Raw genomic sequence first — 27,774 nt, forward strand, 5'->3', positions numbered from 1 at the left:
AAGACTGCCGTCTTCAGAGGGAAGGCTGCAGGATCTGAAATTTGTTCTTCCTGGCTCAAAACCCAGCCAGTTTGGAGAAATTTCAAGCACCATTTCTAAGCTTGCAGAGCCATGCTCCGCAAATTGTTGCCTGTTGGTGAGCAGCTGAAGCAACGCCCCCTCAGATCTCTCTGTGCCAAGATAGTTCAGGAATGCAGTTGGCTATTGGCTGGAAAGGCCTCCCTCACACCCACCCGGCGACCTTAAGTCAGGCTCTAGATTTGTCTGTGGCGGAGCAGCCTGCACCTGAGAGTGTGGCAGGCTCACAATAGTTACGTGTTAGCAAGTATTTGGAGAGCAGCAGCTTGCCCCGAATACATGCAAGATGTTCTGGAGGAAGCAATGCTGTGCAACGTGGGTGTGGCGTAAATATCAACAAAATGTGACTTTTTGCTTGCAGGAGGGAGGCACGGGTGCAGAGGGAGAAGAGCAGCATAATCTGAAAATAGTTCAGTTGCTCGGGAGAACCTAGAAAGCAATGATTCAGTCCTGGAGCAAATTCCTCCAATACAGTTTGGACGGTGAAAAGAAAGCCGGTCATAAGGGTGTAGACCTTTCTGTCTGCAGGCAGATCTATGCCAGCAGGCCACCTAACCTTGCCCAAACTGAGCGACGGATAGTCATGCCCCCCTTAATTGCAAAAAGGCATACCGTATTTTTTGCTCTATAAGACTCACTTTTTCCTTCCTAAAAAGTAAGGGGAAATGTGTGCGCGTCTTGTGGAGTGAATGCAGGCTGCACAGCTATTCCAGAAGCCAGAACAGCAAGAGGGATTGCTGCTTTCACTGCGCAGCGATCCCTTTTGCTGTTCTGGCTTCTGAGATTCAGAATATTTTTTTTCTTGTTTTCCTCCTCCAAAAACTAGGTGCGTCTTGTGGTCTGGTGCGTCTTATAGAGCAAAAAATACGGTAATTAAAAAGGCCATTCTGTTTACAGGTGGCTTGGATTTGTGGAAGAACAAATGGGACTTGCAATGAAATGGTGCTGGGGGGGAGGACTCCTGTTCAGGGTTCCAGTCTGTCAGCCGTGGCCTGTTCCATTCCCCCTCCCCACATGGTTTTCTGTTTGCTCCACAGCAACTGCCAGCCTTTTGTGATCAGTGAGCATACTTGGTCCTCATTGGGATGTTTCCACCTTAAACAATTTCCCCCCTAAATAGTTTGAGCTTCCCCCAAGCTTGATGATATCTCTTGGATAGTGCCTTATCGGCTACAAGAGGACCGGCACTCATGCCTGAACACTAGAAGCAGTTGTGGAAGAGTCCAGCAATTCTTTTTTTTGGGGGGGGATTGGTGTTCTTTTAATATTTTAATCACTGGGACTCTCCAGCTTGAATCTTGAAAGGACTCGTAGTATTAAATATATTGAATGCCAATGTTGAAATGCTTTGTCATTAAGATTTGGCCATCTAGGGCAAAGATACCTTCCAAGTAGTTAAAAGATTTTTGTCTGAATTGATGCTGTCTTGATTTTGCAGCAGGAACTGTGTTTTCTAGTGTGCACTGTGCAGGCATCCTTGTCGTCCCTGTTGCATCTCTCATTCTTCCTGTTGTCTCATTGGGTGTAGGCCAATTGGTTCCTAAAGTTCTTCCCACTAAAGCTGAGCCTTGCTTTCTCTCTGCAGGAATCCTTTTGCCAATGTCCAGCTCAAACCAACGGTGACGAACGATCGTTCCGCTCCTCTCATCAGCTGATCTCCAGGGATATTGGGCGACGGCGGGTACCTCGCACCTTTTTGAGTTTCACCTGTGTGGCATTTCTGTGGTGTCCTTGTAAAGCACACGTGTCTATCTTTCCACAACTCTTTATTTTTGTAGTTAGACTGAATCTCAGCCTCCTGCTTGAGAAGCAGAAGTTGGCGCACTCATTTTCTTTATTTTTGTCTTTAGAGCAGAAGATATACCTTGGCCTTTGGAGTGATAAGTACCTCAAAGAGTACATGATGTCTCTGTTGTGAATGGAGAGCTAGAACGATGAACCAGGCCATGTAGTCTGTTCTGTTATAGACTTACGTTCAAAACCTTCTAAGGGTGATAATAAGCTAGGAAAGCTAGTATGAGCAGGATGAGACATTCCGTTTTGCAATTATCTTATTTCTCAATTAATTTCTTGTGGAGGTCTCTCGGCACAATCAAATGTGTGGATTTGAATAAATTGAGCCTCTGGACTTCAGTGGTTGTCAATAAAAACTTTAGCACTGCCCGGTGTCACCAGACAGCGGCTGCTAGCAGCTGCAAGTCTGTACTGCACAGCTCTACAGCCAGAGCAGCGCATTATATAGATGGAAGACTCACTGGCTCATTTTGACTTGTGCTGCGCTTTCACTGGGTAGCCCACTCTCCTTAAACTTAGCACAGCCAGACTCCAAAAGTTACCTCTAGTTACCTCCAAAAGTTAGTCCTCTAATTACCCTTTTAATTTTCATGACCAGTCCAGATCACTGCAAGTATGGAATGAAGTAAAAGGCAGGTCGAACTTCACAAGGCAGTCATCCTGTGCCTGATCATAGTCAAATTGTTATGTACACATTTTTCATGTCGTGTGCACATGGCTATGGTGCACCAAGTAGGGAAACGCCCTTTTGAGTTGCTTTTCAGTGAGCACCAGCCCCCTTCTCCTTGCTAATTAGCTAGGCTGGGGGAGAACCCCAGCAGTTAACAAAGCTAGCTTATCTCTCTCTCTCTCCTGCCCACCCCTCTTTCTGCCCTGAACTCCTCTTCCAGTGGAATTCTTCTCTACACATACTGCCTGGCGCAGTGTTTCAGTGTCCATGCCACAGGAAGAGGCCATCTTAGGCAGCCTGGCCCCAGTTTGGTACTGCAAGTCAATGCCATTAGTATTACTCTTGGGCAGTGAAACAGGACCTTGCAGAGTTCCTCTTTTTGTTGCTCTTTATAGCCTGCTTTTCTTTCTAAGATGCCCTTGCCTTTGCCTTAACAACAGGGGTGGCTAAGCTGTGGCCCTCTAGGTTTGTTGTACTCCCTTCAGCTCCAGCCATCATGGTCAGTGGTCAGGGATTATGGGACTTGTTGCCCAGAAATACCTGGAGAACCACAGGCTAGCTGCTCCTGCCTTACAATGTGAATGTTAGAATGTATTCATAAGAAGCTTTTGCATATGCTGTTGAGCTGGAGAGACCAAAGTTCCCTAAAGCTTCAGTGCACAGCACTCAGTGTTGCATGGCTATCCCAGCAAGGTGATGTTAGCGTGCACTTCCAAACTGGAAAGGCGGGATCTGTACTACTGTCTCCCCTAACAGCAGCAGTCAACTTGCAGATCACTCTTGGGGGTCACAGGATTGGCTTCTGATGCACATTCATCATTTCTGGCCAAGTTTCCTCTTGCTGGAGTTCATCCGCAATCTGACTTCTAATTCAGCCATCCATCCTGGGAAGTGGCAGCTGTCTCTCATCTCTAAACCTACCATGAGATACTGCAGGCATCTTGGCACCTCCTCCAAAATCCCAGTCAGAAGTAATTTGGGGGCAAGCTACGCAATGCATGTTGTGATGTGATTGCTAAGGAAGGCAGGCAAGGCAGGACTATCAGGAGTTTCTCTGGGAAGTGGGGTGAGAAGATGAGCCAGGGGCCTTGTATCTCTTTCCTCCATGCATGGAAAAGCAGCTTGGTGTGTTTGAGTAGGCAAACGTTTACCAAAGAACGGTTAAACGGGCCCTCTCCTTAACTGTTGCCAGTACTCTCTAATAATAATAATAATAATAATAATAATAATAATAATAATAATAATAATAATAAAAATAAAAATAAGCATTAGGGGAAAGAGAGCAGCCACATGTGGATTCAGGTTGAAGAACCACAGAGCTGCCTTGCGTCGTTTGGTTCTCAGATAAAACACACATGCAAATTGAGAAGGTTTGATGATTAAACTCTGTGCCCTCACTTTACATTAGAGTCTAAAATAAATAAATAAAATAAAATAAATGCATCCGCAGTGCCAGCCTCACATTTAGAGGGGCTGAGATCTCGCTAGTATTCTACATGGAAAGGCATCATTGCTTGCATTTTTACTGATGCTCATGATGTGCTTCCATACATGTCTGTACACCTTTATTTTTGTACAGAGATAATGTATTTTAAGTACAGACCAATTATTGTTTGTTCCTGTTTGGGACAGATAATCTGGCAAATGCCGACCTTGGCTGACAGCTGCAATTCTAGGCCGTTCCTTGCTTATGAGTAAACATGCAGGTCCTGTGTTGCAGCCAGCGTGCCTGAGTGTATCCAGCCTGCTTCTATTACCTTCCTCCCTCTGAAATATATTTCTTTCTCTCTATTGCGCTTAATAATTACCTCAGGGCTTTGTCCACAGGAGTGTGATGAGGTTTCTCAGCCAGAGCTTAATATTTTGAGAAATGGCACAGAGCCATACTATGCAGAAAGGTCAAATTCTACTTAGATGAAGAGACTCTTTCCAGATTTATTATTATTATTATTTATTTCTAGCTCTTTATTCACACTTATCTCAGGCCAGCAACAAGGGTAGAAAGTATCCCATCCCAATGTAGTAATGGTTGCAGGAGTGCAGCCCAGTTTGCAGAGTAATGTTACACTCTAGTTCTGGCAGAAGTGATCAAGATGCGGGCAGCATAAAGACACCTGGACTTAAATCTCCTCTAGGTTTCCTAGGTTAAGAATATTATCATGCCCTCTGACCCTCTGTGCAAAGGCACACCATGTGAATTCAAGGCTTTGAACACCATTATGTACCTAAGGGACAAAGTACTAGTGTTACATGACAAAAGGGAGGGCGGTAAATCTCCAGTTAAAATGCAGCAACTCAGTGTTTGAGATGGGCATGTTTAATGTGTTTTTGAGAATAGGGAACAACCGTACAATTGACCTGTTTCGATCCAGAAGTGCGCTGTGACTTGCCAACATTTCATGCTGGAAGAGGGACACTGAGCAGCTGCTTGTGGTATCAAATTTATCTGTCTGCATCAGCAACCACCACTGCCACCCAGAACAGAAGGAAATACAGCAGTCAGCAGCTGGCTCGTAGCAAAAACGAATAGAAGGTACAAGCTACCAAACACTTCAGCTCCATGCGGAACACTGAAAAGGGTAGTGGAAGCACCTATCTACAAGATTACGTAGGAGAACTTCATGAATACTTACCGCTGGCAGGCCCCCATATCCCTTCTCTGTTGCTCCAGCTTGAAGGCTTGTGCATGCCGGTCGTTGCTGCTGTAGCCACACATGCCCTAGGGATTAGTGCTCAGGAGTTGTCTCTCTTTCAGAAATGCAGTGTGGCAGCCATTTAATGCTCCAGGTAAAATGTGCTATGTGGCTTCTCAGCAGTTGGGTCTTCAAAGGAGGCCCAGCACTGCTTTCCTTCCTTGCTTGCTGCTACAGACTGACCCAATTGCATTTGTGAAGCATTTAGAATGTCTGTAAATTAAACACTTATTTAAACTGCAGGAGACTGAGGCGTTCCTTCAAACACCTCTCCCCTCAACACTGTGCCTGTTATCCTTGACCCTTTATTTCGTGAATTAAAATTAAGGAAGAGGTGGACTTGTTTGTATTGGAAGAATTCATACTATAAGCTAGATAACAAGGATACAAACCTCTCTCCCCCCGAAAAAAAACCCCACTGGGGAATGAAAGTAGTGCTTCAAGAGGTTGTACTCAACATCAGATTAACAACAGGCCAGGCCTAGGTACAAAACTGATAGGAATCTGGTGGTTTAGCCTGCTCCTCGCTAGCAAATCAATAACAAGCCCCCAAAGGTCCCCTGTACTAATTAGGGCACAACTATCTCCACTCAAGTGTTTCCACTAGCGCTCTGTAAAATGGGGGTAAAACACTGCCTAGGAAGCAAGCTGTGGCTATTTGTTGTGTCACATGTGGCCTTTGATCTGCAAGCTTCGCCAGTTTGCTCTAGAATTCAGTGGTTCTCAACCTGTGGGTCCCCAGATGTTGTTGGACTGCAACTCCCATCATCCCTGAGCTCTGGCCTTGCTAGCTAGGGATGATGGGAGTTGTAGTTCAACAACATCTGGGGACCCACAGGTTGAGAAAGGCTGCTCTAGATGCTGCTTAAAAAAACAAGCCCACAATAGCAAAACCTCAACCTTTCTGCTACCTTCCCAGCCATCCTCCTGTGCTACTAAATAAGGTTCAGGTAGGGCACTAGGAAGTATTTGAAAAGGCTCCATGTGCTGCTGAGCTCACTCACACTCACAAAGCCCCCTTGCTGGCTTAAGGTAGGGATTGACTACAGCTGTAAAGTGGTGTTTTTAAATTTGCTTGCTACCATCCACAAGAGCAGTATAGAACTCTAGAACACAAAGTGACTAACGGACGCTCTCATGAGTATTGGCACAACACCAGATTCATGTGCCTTTAGCGTGAGTCAGAAATCCAGCAGGTACAGATTTTCCTGCACCTCTGAGTTTGCTTCCTGAGAAAGGAGCAGTGCCTGTCGCAAGGTAGGCTCATCTGCCCTCCCTCTATCACAGCCTCTGGCTTAACCTATGAAACCCCAATAAATTATGCTGGCTTCAACGCATAGTAGATGTTATGATGAGAGCAGGCAGAAAATGGCTTATTTTAAAAATGTTTTATTTTTAGTGTTATTATTATTGGACCAATGGTATTTGACACACATGCTGGGAGCTGTATGGAAATCAGCACTGATAAAAAATACAGCAATTATGACCCGTATCAATAAAATATACACTGTAAATAGCCTCTCTCTCTCTCTCTTTTCTTTTTTAAAAAAACAAAAACCAGCACAATCTAAAACATAGCTCTCTAGCTCTGTCTTCATGCAGCCTCTCAGGTGCTGAATGCATTTTGATGCTATAGACCACACACACCCTTAAGCGTTTCTTGTTCAAATGCAGCGCCCAAAGGAACGCGGCTTGGAGGCCGAACTGCGCTGTAGCCACTTAGCAACACTCCCATCCTCAAAGCTGCGCTCCACGGAACTCATTATGCCTGTGAATCTTCCACTCTCCCATTTCACCGAATGTGGAAGGAACCCAAGTGTAACGGATAGAAACCCCACTCAAAAACACCCCATGTTGATACCACCACCACAAGCTGTGTATATGCCCAGTTGCACCTGTGCCATGCCTGGCAGCTGCCTACGACGGAAAGAAATGTGGGGTAGTTATACAGAGTATATCAGGTGAAAACGGGGCCCATGCAAATAGCACTGCCTAGTGTGCTTGCTTGGAGGTGCCAGTAGTGTTCAGCAGCCTATAAAGCCTACCTTCCCTTGCGGAATCGCCTGGAGTTTTGTACCTCAGTGCTGGGAGGAGTACCATTTCTGCCCGTGGCTGCTGTTCCTCCAATCCAAATGTCTCCCAGTTGGAGAATAACAGCACTCAGTCCTGTTGGAATGAAAGCCAACTCTTCCCATTACATAAGAGGCATATTGCACCCATGTGGATAAAGGGATTGGTTTGTTGTTGTTTTGTCATCTTATGCCCACCACTGACTTTTGCTCTGGATATTGCATCTAGATTAACCTGTCTCAGGGGTTTAGAAAAAAGAAACGCTGCACAACTCTGGAGCAAATGCTGTTTTACAGTATTTCCACCACCCAAAGCCAGCATTGGTGGTAGGCAACTTCCACAAAAGGAGAGAGGTTTCATGGCCTCAGCTGCTTGTTCTGTAGGCACTTAAGCACTGCTCTCTCATAGTAAAAAAAATCTGTTCTGAGCCACATCTGCTTCTCACAGAGGAAGGGGAGGCTGGACAACGAAAACTGGTGTAAAGTGTGAGCAGGCTCAATCTGCTTTACAACCATCTTGGATGAAGGTCTCTTGCTACACCCTCCTTGCTCACTAAGGCAGTCAATGCGCGACACGCTTTAAAATAAAAAAAAGGTAAATTCTGCATCCTATATAAATCATGCAAATTTGCTTTATTTGCACAATTTGTTTACTTTGCATAATTTATTCTGCTGCTGATCCTATAGAGTGGCATAAGCACAGAAACCCCGAACACTGGAAATGGTACCTTTCCCCTCCACTTCTGGCAAAGCTTTCTTCTTATTCCTGACTTTTACCGATCGTAACTTTTAACATAATGTTTTGTATTTTATGTAAACAGCTTAGAGGGTTGTTTTTTTTTTAACAATTTAAATGGAATTGAAATAAATAAATAAAAATGCAAGGTGCCCTTGTAGGAATATGGTAAGAAGTGTGTGTTGTCTCACTATTGGCCGTGGATGATCTTCGGAGCAAATGTTGCTTGGAGCACTTGGAGTCACCCTTAACTGCCTCTACAGCTTACACGGTAAGCCTGGTTTGCCAACTATTAGCTCTGCTGGGACCGGCCTCCCATAACACTTACAGACGGGAAAAACCGAGGCCAGGAAACAATAAGGTTGGGAAGCACAATAAAGCCCAAAATGAAACTCAAGCCTCATGGTAAGCTGGGCCATTCACCTTCCATCCTAAACTGATAGAAAGAGGGCTGTGTATGACAAGCTACATAGGCTATATATTACATACATCAAGCGAATTTGCAAGATCTCCCTGATGGTCCCTGTATTCTGTTTCCCTGCCCTTTCATGGCAAGGAAAGAGGATATTGAAGCCCTGTGGCGGCAGCAGCAACAACAACTACTAAACCTCACCAGGGAACCAGTAGCCTCTCCAGCTTCTGAGGTTTGTTCAGGCTTATCCTTGCAATCATAATGGCTAGAAACTTGCTTTTCTTTCCAAGTGAAAGAAGAGGTTCTTACAAAACCACATTCTGCTGCAAGTATTGTATTCTGTGGCCTTAAGAACAAAAAAACAAAAAAAAAAAACATTTTCCACTGAATGGCAGTACACACAAAGCCCTGGTTGTACTCACCAGGGTATGGCGAGGGCAATTTGAAAAGACACACCAGCGCAGATGGATGGTTAGTAGACTTAACTCACATGCCCATGGTGCCAGGGAGAATCCTGCATTTGGCAACAACCTACTTGCTTTCCATGCATGTGGTATGAATGGATGGGGCTTCAAAAGCCACAAGGGATGGAAGGATAGCTGTTTAAATAAAAACAAATGTTGATTATTCCTGATGCTATTAGAGGCAACATGATAAATAATGTACTCCTAAGCAGCAATCCTTTACACACTTACCTGGGAGTAAGTCCTACTGAACTCAGTGGGACTTACCCTGAGTAGACATGCATAGATAGGACCGCACAGCTAAGGGTGCTTTCAGACTGTGGGCTATTAGTGCTACCCAGTCATTACCCTTTTGCTACATGCACAACTGCAACAGGCTTTCCCCCAATTCAGCTGGTGCTGTGTTCTATGTGTGCATGTACATCCTGCCATGTTCTGTTCACAACAATGAGCTTAACATAGCCATGTGGGTGGGCAGCTAACAGTGAAGCTAATGAACCCCTTTAACGGTATTTAATTTTATCACCAACATTTAAATTTGGGCTAAAATGCTCTTTTCACTGAAGCGCTGTTGCTCATATATTTTATTTTAATGTGAAAAGGCATTCAAACGCTTTGTTGTTGTTTTTAAATGTACGCTGCTCAAATGGCACCGGCTGAAAAGGTAATAATGAAAGAGTGCCCCAGTTGAAGAGGTACAGCAATAGGGTTCAGTTGCTGGAAGCCCCACTGCATGTGTCAAAAGCAGGTCTCTGAGGAGGAGGGAGCAAGGAACATAAGGGCAGCACCAAGGTGGCTTAACCCTGTGCTGCTGTTCCATTTCTTCTTACATCAGATTCTCCCAGAACAAAATCATAGAAGCATAGTGAAAAGCAGAAGAGGGGATGGGAATGATTTGATTGCAATGTCATGTGACTGCCCTGTAAAAAGTGAGTGGATGAAGAATGGCCATCCCAGAATAAACGCAATAGTGCGGAAGCATCACTAATCCAAATGCAGAAACCCAAGTGTGCTGGCTTTATAGCAAACCCGACTTTATAATGGTGCAAATAGCACAGTGGGCTACAGCACAGCCTGGCTCCTAGCCACCAATACATGTTGGCACAGGTGCTAGAAATGTATGCTTCGCAACCCAAAGCAGCTGGCACTGTAAGAAAGCAGGCTTTCTCCACTTTGCCCACTTGCAGTTGGCTCCGGCTCCGGAGAATTCCTGAGCCAGAAAGAAATTAAGATGAAGGGGTAGCCAATGACAGTTCTTCTGTTCTTCCCACACATCTTGCAAGGTGGCAGTTAGCTGCTTCCAGCTCTGCTGGTAAAACTGTAGCAGGAGTGCTTGCAGGCGGTGGTAAGATACTGGAGCAATTTGTGCGTGGTCCACCTCAAATTATACCCACAATGAATTGACTGGAACCACAGAGGCCAAAACCCTTGGGCCATCAGTAGTTGTGGGCACATTACTAGTGTTCATGGCATTCCCTGCTTCTCTCTTTTTTTGCCCAAGTAACTATTGGGTAGAGAGTGGAATTCTGGCCATAGTGTGTGGCAAGAAGAACACTCTGCCCCCTTTCGCCCAAGTGGCTTCGTGTCTCTACAGCTTATACATGGTTCTCAGTTGTCTTCCTTCCATTCCCAAATGAAGAGCAACTGGGAAGGGCATGATCCCTCTGCACATCTGTGCACATGCAGAGAGGTTGCCACAGAGCCTAATAGAGCTCTCCTCCTGTTTCCCTCCAAGATGCACGTGAACTGCAGAGGTCTGGCTGTTGCCCAGCACAAGAGGTAAAAGCCGCTTCTGTTTCTGCATCAAACCTTCCTTCTCTAACACAGGGTCCAACCTGGAATTCTGTTGCATTGTCAAGCAAATTCTAGTGCAAATGCCTGGACTGTGAAGTGCCCTGGATTCCTCCTGTTCTAGTTAATGGCTAGTGTGCTCTGATGCAGCAACGAGGGGGGAGAGAGAGAGTTCCACTGAGCCCCTATGGCAATCCCACCAGCTGCTCACAGCTGCACTCGTGCCAGGATGGACCATATCCAAAGTGGATGCTACTTACTGGGAACACTGTCGTTCTGATATGGAGACAGCTGGACATCTTGCATAAATATCTGCCCAAAGCCATGGGACAGAGCCATTTTACAGCTTTGGAAATAATTCATTCAGAAGGCTTTGCCCGGACTTGGATTCTTGAAGCTGCGATGTTCTGGTTGGAGAGGTTAACAGCTAACAAACCACTCTTTCTTTTTTGCAGTGTGGGAGAGGGGCCCCTTTTCCCCAGCCTTGAGGTTCCCATTTTGGGTTTCCCCTTTTAGCCACTGGAAGCAGTACCTCATTCTGCTCAATAAGAAGGGGTAGCTCTTGTCCGTAGGTGGCACTTGTGTGTGGCTGATGTAGCAAAGCAAAATGCAGAAAACAGAAGTTGCAGAAGTCCCTCTTGCACTCTGTCCTCTCTGGCTCCTGGGAATAGGCATGTGCTGGTGTGCATGGAGCACAACTCACTGGGGAAATGAGTTGCCGCACCCAAATGAAACTGGGCAGGAAAGAAAATGTGCTGTGGTCTTTGCAGTTCTTCCTGGGTCAGACCTGCTGCCCCTGCTCTGGTATATCCAGGCATCAATGCTAGAACTGCTTATTTGCTGGCTCCTCCTCCAGTTCATTATTTCCTTCGGAGTTCTCTTCCCAGTTGGCCACACTGGCCAGAAGTGTGGGTGGCATCACAGATTCAGCTGTTCGAGCAAGATCAAACAACAAATACCTGGCGGTGAATGCCATGAAGTCTGGCAGCCCCGACCAGGAGAACAAGCTTGAGCAACAGTTTTCTGGTTGCCACATGGAGAGGGAACTGAGTCAACAGCAATACTATCTCTGTCACCTACCCAGGCATAATGCAAACTTTAGTGAAGAAAAGCCGGACAAGAGCACTGCTACTTCCGAAGTCCAGGGCTATCCAGTTGTGTTTAGGGACTATACAGCAAGGAGATAACTGCAGGCATCGTGTATATGCTGGTCTGCAGTAGGAGAGGGACTAAATATGTGTATTTGACCTCGGCATACAAGGAGGCTGTGAACAGAGCATGGCTAACTTTCCATGCCTGGCAGCTCTTTCAGCAAGGACAGCAGATCTCACAAAGACCAAGGAAGCACAGTTCCCAGCAAGGAATGCCATGCACATGACAATATTCTGGCTTCCAGGGGAGGGAGGGCAGGGAGAGACAAAACTATTGCTTCAAACACACTTCTTGGTGTCCTGGTTGGTGCCCAGGATGTGAAGAATCAAGAAACCACCAGCAGGACTCTTAAGCAATACTCACTTAAAATGTTAAGTTCCACCGAAGTTTATAACTGTGCTTAGGAATGCAGCTTCACTGATTCTCAGCTGGCTAAAATTGGTGTGTGGGGAGCAGGTTGGAAGAAGATGAGAAGAAGGGAGATCTTAAAGCCACCCCCACCTCTATTCATCCGGTAAGATGAATGGTGGGGGCATTGTGCGTGTATATAAATTAATACTTAAGCATGGGGGTGGGGAATGAACAAGAGGTGAGATATTAGATCGGCTTGGGTAGCTCAGCTGGTTACAGCATGGTGCTGATAATGCCAAGGTTGCAGGTTCGATCCCCGAATGGGGCAGCTGCATATTCCTGCATTGTGAGGGCTTGGACTAGATGATCCTGAAGGCCCCTTCCAACTTTACAATTCTAGGATATATAATAGAAGAGGTACATAAAATTATGCATGGTGTGAAGAAAGCAGATAGGGTATTACCCTCTGATAACACTAGAATTCGAAAATGAAGCTGAATTTTGCAAGATTTGGAACAGACAAAAAGAAGTACTACGTCGCACAGCAGCGTTAAAGACTATGGCACTTGCTCATAAGAGGCAGTGATGGCCACAAATCTGGATGGCTTTAAAAAAAGATGAGATAAATTCATGGAGGTCGGGGTTATCGGTGGCTACTAGCCACCATGGCTATGCCCTGACTCCACCATCCGACGCAGTGGGGAATCAGAAGTGCGGAGAGTACTGCTGTACTCATGCCCTGCCCTGTGGGCTTCCCACCGGCATCTAGTTGGCCACTGTGAGAACAGGATGTTGGAGTAGATGGGCCACTACCTGAACCCGCAAGTGCTCTCCTTCTGCTCTTAGAAGTGCATTATGCCCCTTGCGGAGCTAAAAAGAAGAGTCATCGGCCCTGATGTCAAGAGAAACAGCCAGAGACATGAAAGAGAAAAAAGCCCTCTTAAGAAAAGCATGTTTTGCTGCTGTCTTGGGCTCCTGTGGCCATGGTTGTCCTCTAGCCCCTATTTGGAAATGGTCCACAAATACAGTTGTTAGCAGCTGCTACCTGCACCCTTGATTTCCAGTATCTGTGTTTGGTCTATAGCCCCAAAAGGCCACAACCCCCGAGTGTAGACCCCCTCATTACTTCTCCTCCCCCCCCAATCCAAATTGCACAATTATCCTAAGGTTTAAACTGATAAAAGATTTAAACCAAAAACAAAAGAAAGCAACCACAATGCTCTCCCCCCCCACCCCGGTTCCCTCCTTCCAATCCTTTCCCCCACCCCATCCCCAAGAAACCTTGATAAAAGTTAACTCTTTACATCTCTTTGGCAACAATAACTTAAATCTGCCGCTCTGTTAGGACAGGTGATATAGCGCAGGGTAATTTTTTTTTTACAAAAATAGTCCCGGTAGCCGTTTGACCTGCTTTTGCTACACATCTCGTCAGGAGTCTCCTCCTGTATGTTAAGTTCCTCTAGGAGTTGCGAAGGGAAGTTGGAGTCTCTCCCCACATGACCAAGATTGGCATTTTGACACAAACCCAGCCTACCCACTTGCTGACGGGACACAGCTTGGCACCCCAGAAAGCCTCCACCTAAACAATACTGTGGCAGGGAAAATAGGAAGGATCTACAGCGGGTGTGGGGGGCAGGGAAGAGAGGTGGGCATCTGCACCACAAAATTCCCCCCTGCTTATAGGGTTTTGTTTTGTTTTTTTAAGTTAACCTTGCATTTCCTGCACATCCCCTTTCTTTCCTGCTTACGCAGCCACTTCCGAACAGGCAGGGAGACTTCCTAACAGGCAGGGAGGCTGCTTTCCCCAAGGCGAGGATGGAGAAAGGATGCACCAAAGGCCATTAAGGCACAGCTCCTATACCACTAAGTGCTCCAGTGGTGGTGCAGCTGAACAGGGGGCCAGCAGTAGTTGCCAGCAGTAGTTGCAGAATCTATACGTGGGAAAAGGAGGGGGCAGCAGAAACACAGTGTGGAAGGGGAAGACGGCTACTGAGCCCGTCCCACAAATGAAATTGCCACCTGAACCTCGTCTAGCTCCCCTACGTGCCACTTGAGTTTGCCTACCATCCATTCTCTCACCTCTCCCCTTATTTGATGTGCAGCCGAACAGCAGGCTACACCCGACACAGCCAGGTGTAGAGGGAGGGGGGCAAGAAGGGACTTGCAGTCACAAGGAAGGGAGAGAAGGAAGGAAGGAGTACTCAGCTTTCAAGGGCCAAATTTAAGCATGTCTGAATGACACGGTGCAAGGCTATGTGCTCTCTTGCTTCCGCTCTCTATTCCGTGCTGGGCTTGGAAAGCACACATGAGAAGCTTACAAGAACAGGCAGGAGGAAGAAAAGGTGGTGGTGATCTCAAGGCAGTGCCCCAATTTGGGAAGCCAATGTGGGTCGAAACATCCAAGAGGCATGAGCTGGAGAGGGAGGCGGGGGGTATCAAAATGGCTTGGGTGGAGGGGGCAGCGATGTTAGCGAGGTCACAGCTCTACCCTTTAAATGCTATTGGTTCTATATGTCTATATGTCTATCTGTACATATACACACCCTCACACACACACACACACAAGCACACACCCTCACATCCACACGCTTGTCACAAAATCGCCACGCCGTGGGGCATCTCCAGCCTAGCAGCAGTCAAGAACTGTCCAATAAAATCCGCCTCTTAAAAAAGAAATATATATATATAGTAAGAGTGAGCCCCCATCACCACCACCATGGAGTTCTCTGCTCCACCCAAGTTCTGGGCCTCCGTCCTTACTCCTTAGCCCCGATGCAGAAACCGATGCTGAAGGGGGCAAGTCCAAAATCAAGCCCATGGCTAAGCTCATTCTCTGTCGCCTCTGTTTTCACTGCTTCCTAAAAAAAAGGAAAAAGGCGGAGTTAGTAATGCAGCGTCACAACCTTAAAGGAGGTTCTCCTCTCTGCATAGCTTTCCAAGTTGCAGAATCCATTCTTACCGCATGAAATGCAAGGCTGTGAAGGCTGTTGAGAAGCAAAGGAGAGACAAATTCCCAGCCCAGCCCTCATGACTTAAGCCAATTTTACAGTTCACGCCGCCAGCCCCTCACCCCACTCTACAATTATTTTTGTGTGTTTTTTAAAGGACGAATACAATTAAGGTTCCCCAACATAGAACAGAGTGCAAGCAGGCTTGCATCTTATGTTGCTTTGGACACAGAAGCCCCATTCAAAAAATTCCGCCTCAGGCACTCAGCGAAGGTAGATGAATGGGGTTTTGCCCTCAGCCAAACCACATCTACCTACCTTGGTATTTACCACCAGTCCAGGCTACTGTCATTGGCTCTGGCTCCCCCTACTGTTGGCCTCCCTGCCGTCCTTCCTACCACTCCCAATGGGTGCCAGTCACCATTGCATAACCCAACCCAGATTATGCTGTGCAACCTGACCCTTGCTGGCCAGAGCTTGTAATCCAGAGAGGAGTCCATAATTTGCCTGTAGTTCCTTCACTTGCCTATCACTGATGGTGCACCTGAACATGATCCCAGTGGGTTTAACAGAACGGGCTGTGCCCAAATGAACATGGGCAAACATCCTTAGATGCTTCCAGAGGAGTTGTTCATTCTGGAGTGTCTTAGGTCTTCCCCCATTCAGTTATATTTTGAGAACAGGAACACACAATGTCCATCCCAACAACCATGGATCAATTCAGTGAAGTTGTAGGGGAATATTCTCCTGGCCCTACTTCCTACAAAGCGAGCAATCGCACTCTTTTTCGGTAGACAAAGGCACCTTGGAAGTGGGAGCAAGGGCCTCTAAGGTCCATGTGAACAAAAGGTTCTTAGAAAGGATCTCTCTTAAAAACAGATCTATAGCCCTGTTGTTTCCACCTATTCAATTGCTGTAAACATTACAAAATGTGGGGTGTTTTATTTAGTGCACTTGGTATACTGAAATTATTTCACACAAACATGGCCTTGGTTGAATTAATCCTTATGAACTGGTGGTCCAATTAAGTGCCATCAGTAAAATCACTCAACAGCATTCCCACGGAAATCAGGACTGCTCCCCATTTCCTATCAATGTTTAACTATTCCTCCATTTCCCGGTGTTGATCATGTGACATCTAGGCCAGGCCATGTGGCTTGACAGACATTTCCTCCAGACCCAGGGAAAGAAAGAGCTACAGTCTTGAGACTTCTGGGCTCACCCCTTCTCAATGGGGCCCCCTTCTTCTGCTACCTGAATGCCCCTTACCTCCTACAGACCCGGCGTCCGAGTCAGTGACGTGTGTGATGGAGAACCTTGACACGGGGGCAGGTGAGACTGTGAAGCGTGAAAACTGGATGGGCAGCACCTGCTTCTGAGCTGGCACTAGTGTGGGTGGCAGTCCGGGGAGGGCAGGCTCAGGTGCCGCCGACGTCAACGATGGCATGACGGATGCTTTCACTGCCATGAGGGGGAAGTCATCTTCCCACTCAAAACCACCACCTGAAGAGGGAAGACACACAGTGGAAGGGTAAGGAGCTGGGCCCAAAATCCCACCCCACCCCCGCTTGGCCAATTGTCCTCTGCTGCTTCCTGTTAGCCTCCTGTCCAATTGCTGCATCGCCAAGTTCCTACTAGTCCAAAAGGTCTTGCTGTGCAGGACCAATTTCTATCCCCCTCTAGTGGCCAAATGCAGGTTGCTTTACATAAGCTGCTGCTTGGAGCAGCCTTTCTCAACTTGTGGGTCCCCAGATGTTGTTGAACTACAACTCCCATCACCCCTAGCTAGCAAGGCCAGAGCTCAGGAATGATGGGAGTTGTAGTCCAACATCTGGGGACCCACAGGTTGAGAACCGCTGGCTTGGAGCAATGCACAGAGGCTGGAATCCGCAGACCATAATCTGTCCAATCAAGTGACACATGGCCTTCCAGCTGTCATCGACTACAGCTCCCATCATCCCCAGGTCTGACCCAACCCAATGGCTATAAAGGCTGCTGGGAGTTGACAACATCTGGAAGGTGCCCCAACTCCGTTGCATAGTGAAGCGGTGCAAAAATATTGCACCCAAGAGCAAACCTAGATGGGCTGAGCTCAGAAAAGCAGCCTGTGCAGGTGTTGTGATGGAAAAACATCAGGGCCCTCCCAGAGCCTGCTCAGTTCCCTTCTGGTTTCCTACCCTTACTCTCTTCAGAGGTGCTCCCTTCCGAGGAACTGCTGGGGGCATCTGTTCTCTCTGCTGGGCTTGGGGAACCGTTGCTGTCCTTATGCACAGGTGGCGCCACAGGAGGTTCTGTTACTCCCGGGAAAGGATGCTCTGCCAGTTCCTTCGTGGGGCTTTCCTGTGTGAAGATACAAATGGGCATAATTATCTCGTTGTCTCTTAGGAGCAACTTCTAGGATCCAGGTTGCCCTCTAGGGAATAAACACATTCCTACCCTTATTTGCTCCCAGGGTAGCTGCCATAATTAACGCCCCCCCGTCCCCCGCTCTCAAACCCAGGCCTTGCAAAAAGTTTGGGTCACTCCCATATTAACGTAACTGGTTTTTTTAAAAGAACAACAACTGAGAATCATGTTCAAATTAAGATCTGAGGCTTATAGGATGAAGGTTTCTTTGTCCGGACTTGCAAGACTACGATCAAGATTAGGGGATGTTGGTAACCAGCACCTTTCGAAACAAATGATGAAAAATATACTTAGTTAAGAGATCAGCAGATGCTTATAGCTGTGGGGTGTTTCTGTTGCTTGCAGAATGGAAATTGCAGAACGCACAAAAAGTGTGCGTTTCCTACAAAAGAGGCACACAACTTTTGATTTGTGAGTATGCCAAAGCATACTTGAGGGCCTCTTCCGGTTGTCAACTCCAGGCCACCAGAAAACAACTCACCTGGTCAAAGAGGTAGACGGTGACATCTTCGATGAAGGAGACGGCTTTCTTCTTGCGTTCGAGGTCATCGCAGAAGGTCTCCACCAGCAGGCTGGGCATCTTGAGCAGGCTGCGCAGGTTGCGGGCGCTGTGGCTCTCGGCCACCACAATGGGCACAGCGGGCAGCTCCTCCTCGCTCTCCTCGCTCTGGTCCTGGATGTTGTAGCACCGCAGCTCCTCGTCCGACTCATCGCTGTCCTCCGTGTCGTCCTCCTCTTCCTCGAGCTCGGCAGGGACAGACGGATGCCGAGATGGCGCCGACGAAAGGTCCAGAGAGAGCCCAGGGCTGCTCTGGGGCTGCTCGCCAGGGCAGCATCGTTCCTGCCCTCCCCCGGGTTCCTCTGCTGCCCTTGCCACTGCATTGCTCCCCGTCCCCACATCTCCCTCACAAGCCCCATTCGGCACATCCGGACTCGCAACCACAGGAGACAAGAAAAAGGACCTGGTGGCGGGGAGTGGCACCTGGGGCAGGGCAACAGCCTCGTCGCTCTTGCCTCTGGATGAGTCCAGCTCAGCAACAGTGACTCCATTCACTACCAGCTCTTGTGACAGGCTTGTCCCCGTGCCCTGGTCGCTAGTTGCTGGAGGAAAGGTACACCCCATGCCGTCTTCCTGTGGGCAAGTGGGCTCAAGCAAGGTAGGCCGAGACTCGCCTGAGCTATTTTGGGCGGGGTCCTTCCCCGACACTCCAACGTCCGCCTGGGGGAGCTCTGGCTCATGCCCCTCAGAACCATCACTGTCCCCTTCCCCATCCTCCCGAGTCCCCCCTTCGGTATCGTAGTCGGAGAAGTAGGCTGAGTCACGGTAAGGGTTCTTCTCGTCTAAGGCCTGCAGCTCAGCGCTGAAGGAGTTGGAGAGGCTCAGCTCTTTGGCTGGGCCCTCGGGGCCATCCGGTGCCTTTTCTAGCTGGGTGAAGGCCTCGGGCTCCCGTGGCTCGTGAGGCTCCTTCAGGACAAATTCAGGCGACTCGTAGTTCTCTGTGTCGTAGCCACTGTCTAAGGCTTTAGGCTGGCTCGAGGGCACGTAGGCTGTGGGGCTGAACGCCTCGCAGGAGCTGGTGGTGGAGGGGATGTCCAGCGACTCCAGTGAGTCAGGGGTCTCCACCTGCTTCTGCAAGGACTTGAGGGTGACGATGACGTCCTGCCGCTCGGTACAATCAACTGGGAAGTCAGTGAAGACCCCGGATGTGAGCTCAGCTGTGTCCTCGTCACTGGCCTCATCCAAGTCAGGGAAGCTGGCGCTGGAAACCGTCTTGTCTGGTGTCCTGTCCTGCTCACTGGTCGTGGTGTTCTTGCCACTGTCCACGTTGATCTCTCGCGGCACCTTGGGTGAGCATTCGGCCGAGGCCTCTTCCACCACGACGGGGTCTTCCCCAGTTCCTGGTGCCTCCTCCTCTGGCACGGTGGCATCCCCTGCGTCCGTGTTGCTGACAGGTTCCAGCACTGATGCCACTGAATCCGTGTCCCCTGGTGGTGGTGGAGTGGTGGCAGCCAGGAGGCACTCCACCCCGCTCTCGGTCAAGGGATTCGTGGCATCGCCTGCGCCGATCTCTACGCTGGCAACCTCGGCTGACGCTCGTTCCTCTGAAGGCAAGTCGGTGTCCGGGCAGGGGGAGCCCGTGTGAGATGATGCCACCCGCTCCTCGCCCAGAAGGGCCGCTCGCAAGTCCTCGATGCCTAGCGTGGGGCCGTCACGGGGTACAGTACACAGCGGCTCTGCCATGAGCCCCTGGAAAGTGATCATGTGGCGGTAGCACCAGCTGTCTTTGGCAGGTGGCTCACACGGCGGCAGCAGGTGGCAGCTGTTGTTATTGGCGGAGGTGTTGGACGTCCAGTGCTTGCTGGAGGAAGGGGACCTGTTGTTCTCATCCCCTTCGCTCCCAGGACTGCCACACGAGTTCTCCTCCTCTTCCTCTTCCTCCTCCTCCTCCTCTCCCAGTTCCAGAGTGACCGAGTCTGCCACTGCAGCCTCCTCCTTGTAGGCGTAGCCCACCGAGGGCGAAACACCAAGTGGGTCAGCAAATATGCTTTTCTGAGGAGCTGCCACAGGCCACTCGGAAGCCCCGTGCTCCTCAAGCAGGTAGTCCTCAGGGCCATCTTTCAGGGAGGCCTCGTAGTACGGCGAGGCCTCCTTGTCCCCTTGCCCTCCATAGGAGTAGTAGTCAGGGGGCTCCCAGTGGCTGCTGTCCCCATGTGCACCAGAATGCCCCAGCAGGGGCTCCATGGTGAGCGAGACGGTGGGGCTGCTGTTCGACTCGTAGCAGCCCTCCTTGGCTTGCCAGTGGGAGGGGCGGCCAAACTCCGGGCTGTAGGAGCACATGGTGTAGTCGAGGTCTGTCCCGCTGCCCTCAGAGGCCGCCTCCTCGATGCGGATGTAGTACTCGCTGTTCAGGGAGGGGCTGTGGGCGCTCAGCACGGGCACCACACCCGGCGTGTGCAGGCCAGGGCAGCCCTGCACTTTGCACTCGTAGCAGGAGGGCGAGACCCCCAGGCTGAGGTGCCTGCCGTCCCCTCTTCCGCCGCTGCTGCCGCTGGCGGCATAGTAGAGCTCGTGGTAACGCGCGGCGTCGCGAGGGCTCATGGCTGAGGCCGGCAGGTGCTCAGTCTTCCCTTGGTCCCACTTGTACTCAAAGTTCAGGCCGTGGCTCGTCTCCATGACGGTCAGGACGTCGTCGCCATCGTTGGAGAAATGCTCCAGGAGGGGGAAGGACGAGAGCTCAACGCCCACGTGGCTGGAGCCCGAGCCCGAGCCGCCTCCTCCACCGCCACCGCCGCCAGGCTTCATGGAGTTCCAGCGCCGCTCAAACTCCTCCTCAGCCTCCGACGCTCCCTTGGCGCACAGGTACGAGAGCAGGAGGTGCACCTCCTCAGCAGTGGGGCGCTGCTCTGGCTGCAGCCAGCAAAACTGCATCACCTCGTACCTGTGCATAGGGAAGAGCAGAGGAGGGTGAGACTCGGTTGCTCCTTTGCTCTGGGGACAACGGTCAGCAATTACATCATTCGCAGAGCCGGCCTTCCTCCATCCACAATCTGCTCCTACTTGGCAACATGCTCCTTGCTACCCCAATTCCCTAGTGAAACTCTTTCTTTCTCTTCTGCACGCCCCTAAAGCCACCCTTTTAGACCAGGTGTGGCTAACCTTGCGCTAGGGCTGAGCAATGTGTGGCTTTCAGCGTTGTGATATATCCCCAGCTAAACAATGTGATGTACCAATATATCACAATGCCTGAAATAAGGACGTAATCAGTACTATTTTTCTAGAAATAGTCACCATGAATGCCTCCCTTGGGTGCCCACCTGAGAGGTGCTAGAACTATGTTAGAGAGTGCCCACTGGCTTGTGGGGGTACCAACAAAGCTTGTGCTCTACCGACGGAGTGGCAGCCTTTTTGTTCCTTACTTAATGGATACATTTACCAAGCTTGCAATTTGCCAGTCCTGGTGGCTTGGTGTGCTGTTTGCTTAGCAAGAGGGCTAAGATGGGAGTCTGGCACCAAAGACGTTTATCAGCATCTGCCTACCCACACACCTGATCCCACCTGCCTACGGTCCAGCCTCCTCCACATTTGTCCTTTAGTGCCTGCTGGCCACCTCTGCCCCTCGTGGGATGCCGTGCCCTCCCCCCAATTTCCCCGCTTCACTCACCAGCGGTCAGACAGTGAGAGTGGGAGCTGCGGCTTAGGAAGTTTAAGCTGCTGCTCCTTGATGGCGTAAGTGAGCACCTGCCGGTCCGAGTAGTGGCAGTAGGGCTGGCTGCCCAGCTCAAAGAGCTCCCAGATGGTCACGCCCAAGGACCTGCCAAGAGAGAGGGGGCTCAAAGCACACGCGGGTGGCAGGTGGCACAACCATAGAGGAAGAGCGCCGGGTCACCCAGGCCCTTTGAACCCAGGGCTGTTGCATTTATTTGTTTGGCAAATGCACAGCTCCCCCTTCAAAAGGGACAACTATCTTTAAGTGGGGGGGGGAGAGACACAGAATCAAATTACAATGAAAATGCAGGTAAAACTGTGGGAAGGGGAAAATAAGGTGAAAGGAACCCAAACAATTACACCAGCCAATAAAACCAAATACGTGCTCCTTGCAGCTACCAAGAGAAATTATTCCAGCTGCTGCATTCTGGACCAGTTGCGCCTTCGGTAGTCGTCCCATGTAGAATGTGCTACGGTAGCCCAGCAGGGAGATTTACCAAGGTGCACATCACACAGGAGGAGCAAACTCAGCAGGCGTATCCCATGTTGCACTGTAATCGCAGTTTTCCTGGCCAAAGGTTTCCGTTTGGTTGTTTTCGAGCAAAATGTAACCTAAGCCAGAGAGTTGCCTGCTGGCTTGTGGGGCTACCAAAATAAAACTTGGATCGCAGCCACTGTAAAATATTACTTAGTGATGAGATGTTGTAAGAGATGTTTACCTGGCTTAGTAAAATCACTGCCCCCCTTCCCAAATCTGGCCTAAGGGTTCACGTTGCTGCTATCCCACCCTCCCAAGGTCACACACCCCAGGAACAGCTCCTTCCCACCCGTACCACCCCTGATTTTCTCACCAGATATTGCTGGTCTTGGTCTGGTCAACAATAAGCAGGTTGCCATGCACCTCGTCGATGAGTTCAGGCGCCACCCAGCGCAGGGGTACCCACAGTTGGTCAGCCGTCACAAAGTAGTCATCCTGCCAGGCATGCAGGGGCAAAGCAAGACAACGTCAAACCGGCACCAACAGAAACAGCAATCGCGACCTGTTGTGGATGCTTCAGCTGAGATTCCTGCGTTGCAGGGTCTTGATGACCCTTGGAATCCCTTCCAACTCTATAATTCTATGATAAAGGTGACCTAGTCCACTGCACCCAAGAACCGCTGGTGATGGAGAATAGGACTGTCTCCACTAAGACTGTCCCCTACCTCTCCCTATCCCTTTTGCTTGGCCTTAGACATGTTCACACTGTTGCTGGGAGAATAGCAATCCCCACTTTCCAGCCTGTCTCCAGGCGAAGCAGGCACAGTCCTGTTTGCCAACCACTTGTTCCTCCTGCCTTTTCTCCCCTTAAAATGTTTGCACTCAAGAGAGCCAAGTTGCCCCTCATCCCCAAGAAGGCTGCTCCCACCATCAGCCTTGCGGGGACCCTGAACACAAACCCCACCAATGACGCTGGCTTCTGCTCCCTGTCCGGCTCCCGCCCCCAAAGCAGACTTACTTTGTATTTGCAGTGAGAGAGGCCGTAGTCGCCGATTTTGACTGTCAGGTCAGCCGTGAGTAAGCAGTTCCGCAGCGCCAGGTCACTAGACAAAAGAAACGCCCAGCGAAGATTACACAGCGGAAGGCGTGAAGCGACGAGCCGGCCAAGGGAGCTCATGCATTGTGACCCAGATCAGGCCAACAGGAGCTATGGGGCCGGGGAGTGGGAAAGGGCTGACCAGATGTGCCAGGGCAAGGTCCCAAATATGCCCTCATCGGGTTTGCTTAGCTCACCAAGACCAATAGTGAATCTCTGGCTGGCCATTGGTTGACTAGCCACTGAAATGCACCAAGAGTCAACTCCATAGAGAAAGGTGCAATCTGAGCTTCATCGACAGCAGTCTGAATTCACAGCCAACTGCCTGCCTCCCTCTTGATTCCCCAACAATGTCCCTCCAGCAAAGCTGTATCTTTGAAGGATGTAGCATTTCGATCTGCTCTTGCCCGTGCAGACTTGCAAAGTCTAGTTCCTAAAAACACCCTTGTACCTTTAGGGAGCGAGAGGGATAGGTGGGAATGTTGGGACGGACTCATCTAAGACCACAAAGTGAGATCATGGCAGAGGCAAAATTCAGCCTCGGGACATCCAGTTTGTAGCTCAATGCACTTCCCCGAAAGGAGGAGGACTCCCATGCTCAGAAGATGGCAGAGCTCAGCCTCTTCAACAAAATCACTGATGCTGGAGTCTCTTGAGTGCCACTCACTCAGCACCAGGATATTGTTGGGGAGGAGGAGCAGGGTGACGGGAGGAGATCAGGATCTGCAGAAGGGCATCCACAGCGGGATGGTTTCTTCCTGGAGTGCAAGTTGCATGCTGGAGCCCCACGTTTCCGGGAAGGGCAAACAGGAAGAAGACAAGAACGCCGTTGCAGAACAAAGCTATCAAGCGACACATGCCATACCTTGCACACACTGGCCATAAGTACACATAACTTCACTCCCCACATAGGACCTTAGGGCTTGCTTTCTCCCTTAGGCCAAAACTTCCACCGCATGAACCGAAGGCTTCCCATTTCTCAGCCCATGAACCCTTCAGAAAATCCAAAAGCGGAAATGAAAGCCTCATCTCTGCTTCTGTGGATCATCACCACCTCCACCTCCAGCCACCAGGAACCAGGAACCAAACACCCCACCTCATGCTGCATTCATAAACATGGCAACACCGTCATATGGAAAGAGATCATCAGTGGTGGAATTGGGTGCAGCAGATTCCAAGCTCAGTCCTCCTAAGTAGGGCTGGGAAATACTCCAGTCTAAAATTACAAAGAGCTGCTGCCAGTCGGTGTAGACCAGTGTTCCACAAACTTGGGTCTCCAGTCCAGCTGGTTTTTGGGACTACAATTCCCACCATCCCTGACCAGCTTGGGGTGATGGGAGTTGTAGTCCAAAAAAACCATCTGGCGACCCAAGTTTGGGAAACACTGGTGTAGACAAAACTGAGCTATATGAACCAATGGTCTGGCATGGAATACAGCAACTTCCACAGGGTGGCTTTGACAGTGACACCTGCTGCTCCGTGAACCGCTGCGTGCACATCCCATTTTATTTCCTGCTGCACTTTGGGCTTAGCGCTTTACTGATACCACTGGTGCTCCCCTGTCAACCCCAATGAAGAACTGGGCCCCTTTCCCAGGATTCTTCCCCACCCCTCCTCCACACACTCCCATGTGAAATTGTGGCAAAGGAAAGAGACAGGAACTCTGACTCACCTGTGCACGTAGTTGTTGCGGTGAAGATGCAGCAGGCCGCAGGACACCTCGCAGGCCATACGTTGCAAGGTGAGGGGGTCTGGTGCCAGTGCCTCGGCCGCATGGCAGCTCCGCAGGTAGCCCTTCAGGTCACCCTGTCAGGGTGGCAGCAGCAGCAACAACGTTACCCATGGGCACCACTGCCTACAGACCTTTCTTGTGCGGTCTCAATGGGTGGGTTGGAGGAGAACAAGAGAGAGAAAGCATCTCTGCAATGCAGCCAAGGGGGTGGGAGCCAAGCCCCAAAGAAGGCCTGGGGTGAGGGTGAGGGAGAGCCATGTGCACCAAACCCAGGGATAGGGAAGTCTGTGGCCCTCCAGGTGTTGCTGGAGTCCAATTCCCATCAGCTCGAGCCAGCATGACCAATGGACCAGGGGTGGATGGGAGTGAGAGTCCAGCAACACCTGAGTGGCAGGAGCAGGGAAGAGGTTTACCCAGCCCTACACTAAACCGCCAGTACCCCACAGAGGAAAAAATACACCACAGAATTCAAAGATGCAATGGTCTCTCAGTCAAACCCTGTATCTAAAGTAGGAGCATCCACCCACCATCAAACTAGGTAAAGGTAAAAGGACCCCTAACCATTAGGTCCAGTTGTGAGCGACTCTGGGGTTGCGGCGCTCATCTCACTTTATTGGCCGAGGGAGCCGGCGTACAGCTTCCAGGTCATGTGGCCAGCATGACGAAGCCACTTCTGGTGAGCCAGAGCAGCGCACGGAAACGCTGTTTACCTTCCTGCCAGAGCAGTACCTATTTATCGACTTGCAATTTTGATGTGTTTTCAAACTGCTAGGTTGGGCAGGAGCAGGGACCAAGCAACGGGAGCTCACCCTGTCGCGGGGATTCGAACCGCTGACCTTCTGATTGGCAAGTCCTAGGCTCTGTGGTTTAACCCACAGCGCCACCCGCGTCCCTTCCATCAAACTAGGTAAAACAAAGCATATTTGGGAGAGAGTACATACACCTGGCATACAGAACCTTGTATCCTTCCGGATGTTATTGAACGGCAACTCCCATCATTCCTGACCATTAAGGATGATGGGAACTGGAATCTAACATTACCCAGAGAGCCACAGATTCCCCCAAAGAACGCAACAGCAGGAAAAAAACCTCTGGAAGTGAGCAAATGGTTTCACGTGACCCAAGTGAGAGTCAGGAGAGAGATACGGCATGAACCTAAACAAGGATTTGGCTCTCGGCCAGCCACGGTCTTGTTGCTTACCTGCCCCCCAAAGCTCAGGGGAGGCCCACAGCAGCAGGGGTTTTGGGGGGGTGGGGTGGGGGATGGAGAGGAAGCGTGCAACTCCCCTCTAGCAATGACTCACCAATGGGCAGAACTCCATCACCAGCAGGTAGGGCGTCACTTCTGCACACTGGGCCAGGCACTGAAGGAGATTGGTATGCTGGAGTGCCCTGTGGAACAGGGGGAGAGCAGGAGAGAAAGCAGGAGAGTGAAATGGGACTGAGAGGGGAAGGGGAGAAAGGAAAGGAAAGAGTCCAGGCAGGGAATTGCATCAGCAGCACTGCAGATCAAAGGAAAAGGAGACTCAGGGAGCAAGGCGATAGGAGGATCCTTACGGGAGCCATTGGGGCCAGGGCAGCCAAGAAGGAGCAGGCTGGGCCTACAGGTGAAGCCCCAAGTAGGTTAGCTGAGAAAGAGAGATTTGCTCCAGGGTGTGCTCTCCTCTCCCCTCCTTTCCAAACAACTCACACAATAGGTTCATGCGGGGACAGGGAGGGGCTCCTATGGCACAGCCCTGTACTGTCCGCGAATAAATGGGTCCTAAGCTGTGCCAGCCACCACAGCACGGCCAAGGACAATAGGGGAGTTTGTTCATGAGTCGGTACGGTAATTCATCGCTTTCCCAGCACTGTCCCATCCCTCCCCTTCCCCCGGACAATGCCTCTCAAATCCAAACGGCAGCCCCTTTGACCTCCTTCCAGCCCGGGGGTATACGCTGCAAATCGTTTTAACACAGAACAGCTTTCCCGGCAGGTGATACAGAGAATTGGGTTGCTTAGGAGGAGTACATTTTCCTCAGGTGCCTCAAGCGTGTTAATGCCTTGGGGGCCACCGACACAAAACCAGGAAATATTAGTTATACTGGATTAATTGTGTGGGGGGAAAGGTGCAAGGATACTTTGAAGTTATCAGGAAAGAGAAAAAACACGTTTTAGGTGTAAGTCCTGCACGCTGCTAACAAAAATTCCCAAGCACACACCTTTGGGCAACTGGGCTATACAGTAAGCATTTGAGATCAGTCAAGCTCCGTCTAAATGTCTTGTATAATAAGTTGACGCCATCATTTTTACTAGGATTTTACATTTGTAATGCCTTAACTACTTCTGCCACCGGTTTCGACATTTTTTAGTTCCAAAATCTGCTGCTAGTTTTCATTGTTGGTTGATTCTACAGGGTGTATCTCACTGCTTGTAGTTTGTTTTGGTCATTGTGTTGTATACAAGGACAACACTGCAATGTGTCAGGGTCTAAATAGTACAGAGAGCCTAGTCAAGCAGAGCAAGCTCCCTGCTGCAGGCAACTGAGCCCCCACAACATTCAGGAATGGTGGCAGGGACCTGCAGGAAGGGGAACGGGTCAATGGGGGCTCATCTGTGTTCCCCCAATTGGGCATGGAAATTAAGGTAGAGTGTGTGGGGGGGAGGATGAATGAATAGCTCTTACGATCGTCTTATATAGTTTTATTCTTTAACATT

General features: G+C 49.8%; 2 protein-coding genes across 8 annotated transcripts in view; one reads left to right on the plus strand and one right to left on the minus strand.

The window, feature by feature from the left end:
• BAIAP2 (BAR/IMD domain containing adaptor protein 2) overlaps positions 1-8,791 on the plus strand; it is a 137,401-nt gene extending 128,610 nt beyond the window's left edge. For both annotated transcript variants that reach the window (XM_083598782.1, XM_083598785.1), the window contains one exon: positions 1,664-8,791. In XM_083598782.1, coding sequence (XP_083454908.1) covers positions 1,664-1,733 — 70 coding nt within the window. In that variant the 3' untranslated portion in view covers positions 1,734-8,791. The remainder of the gene's footprint in view (positions 1-1,663) is intronic.
• AATK (apoptosis associated tyrosine kinase) overlaps positions 6,609-27,774 on the minus strand; it is an 86,159-nt gene continuing 64,993 nt past the window's right edge. For 5 of the 6 annotated variants that reach the window (XM_083598567.1, XM_083598569.1, XM_083598568.1 and 2 more), the window contains 9 exons: positions 26,382-26,469; positions 25,018-25,151; positions 23,268-23,352; positions 22,623-22,744; positions 21,728-21,877; positions 18,046-21,004; positions 17,336-17,498; positions 16,428-16,661; positions 6,609-15,068 (listed from right to left, as the gene is read on the minus strand). In XM_083598567.1, the coding sequence (XP_083454693.1) occupies positions 15,037-15,068; positions 16,428-16,661; positions 17,336-17,498; positions 18,046-21,004; positions 21,728-21,877; positions 22,623-22,744; positions 23,268-23,352; positions 25,018-25,151; positions 26,382-26,469 (3,967 nt within the window). In that variant the 3' untranslated portion in view covers positions 6,609-15,036. The remainder of the gene's footprint in view (positions 15,069-16,427; positions 16,662-17,335; positions 17,499-18,045; positions 21,005-21,727; positions 21,878-22,622; positions 22,745-23,267; positions 23,353-25,017; positions 25,152-26,381; positions 26,470-27,774) is intronic. The other variant, XM_083598566.1, reaches the window with a different exon arrangement.

Source organism: Podarcis filfolensis (assembly GCF_964270895.1).
Source record: "Podarcis filfolensis genome assembly, chromosome: 2".
In the NCBI taxonomy this organism is placed as follows: Eukaryota; Metazoa; Chordata; class Lepidosauria; order Squamata; family Lacertidae; genus Podarcis; species Podarcis filfolensis.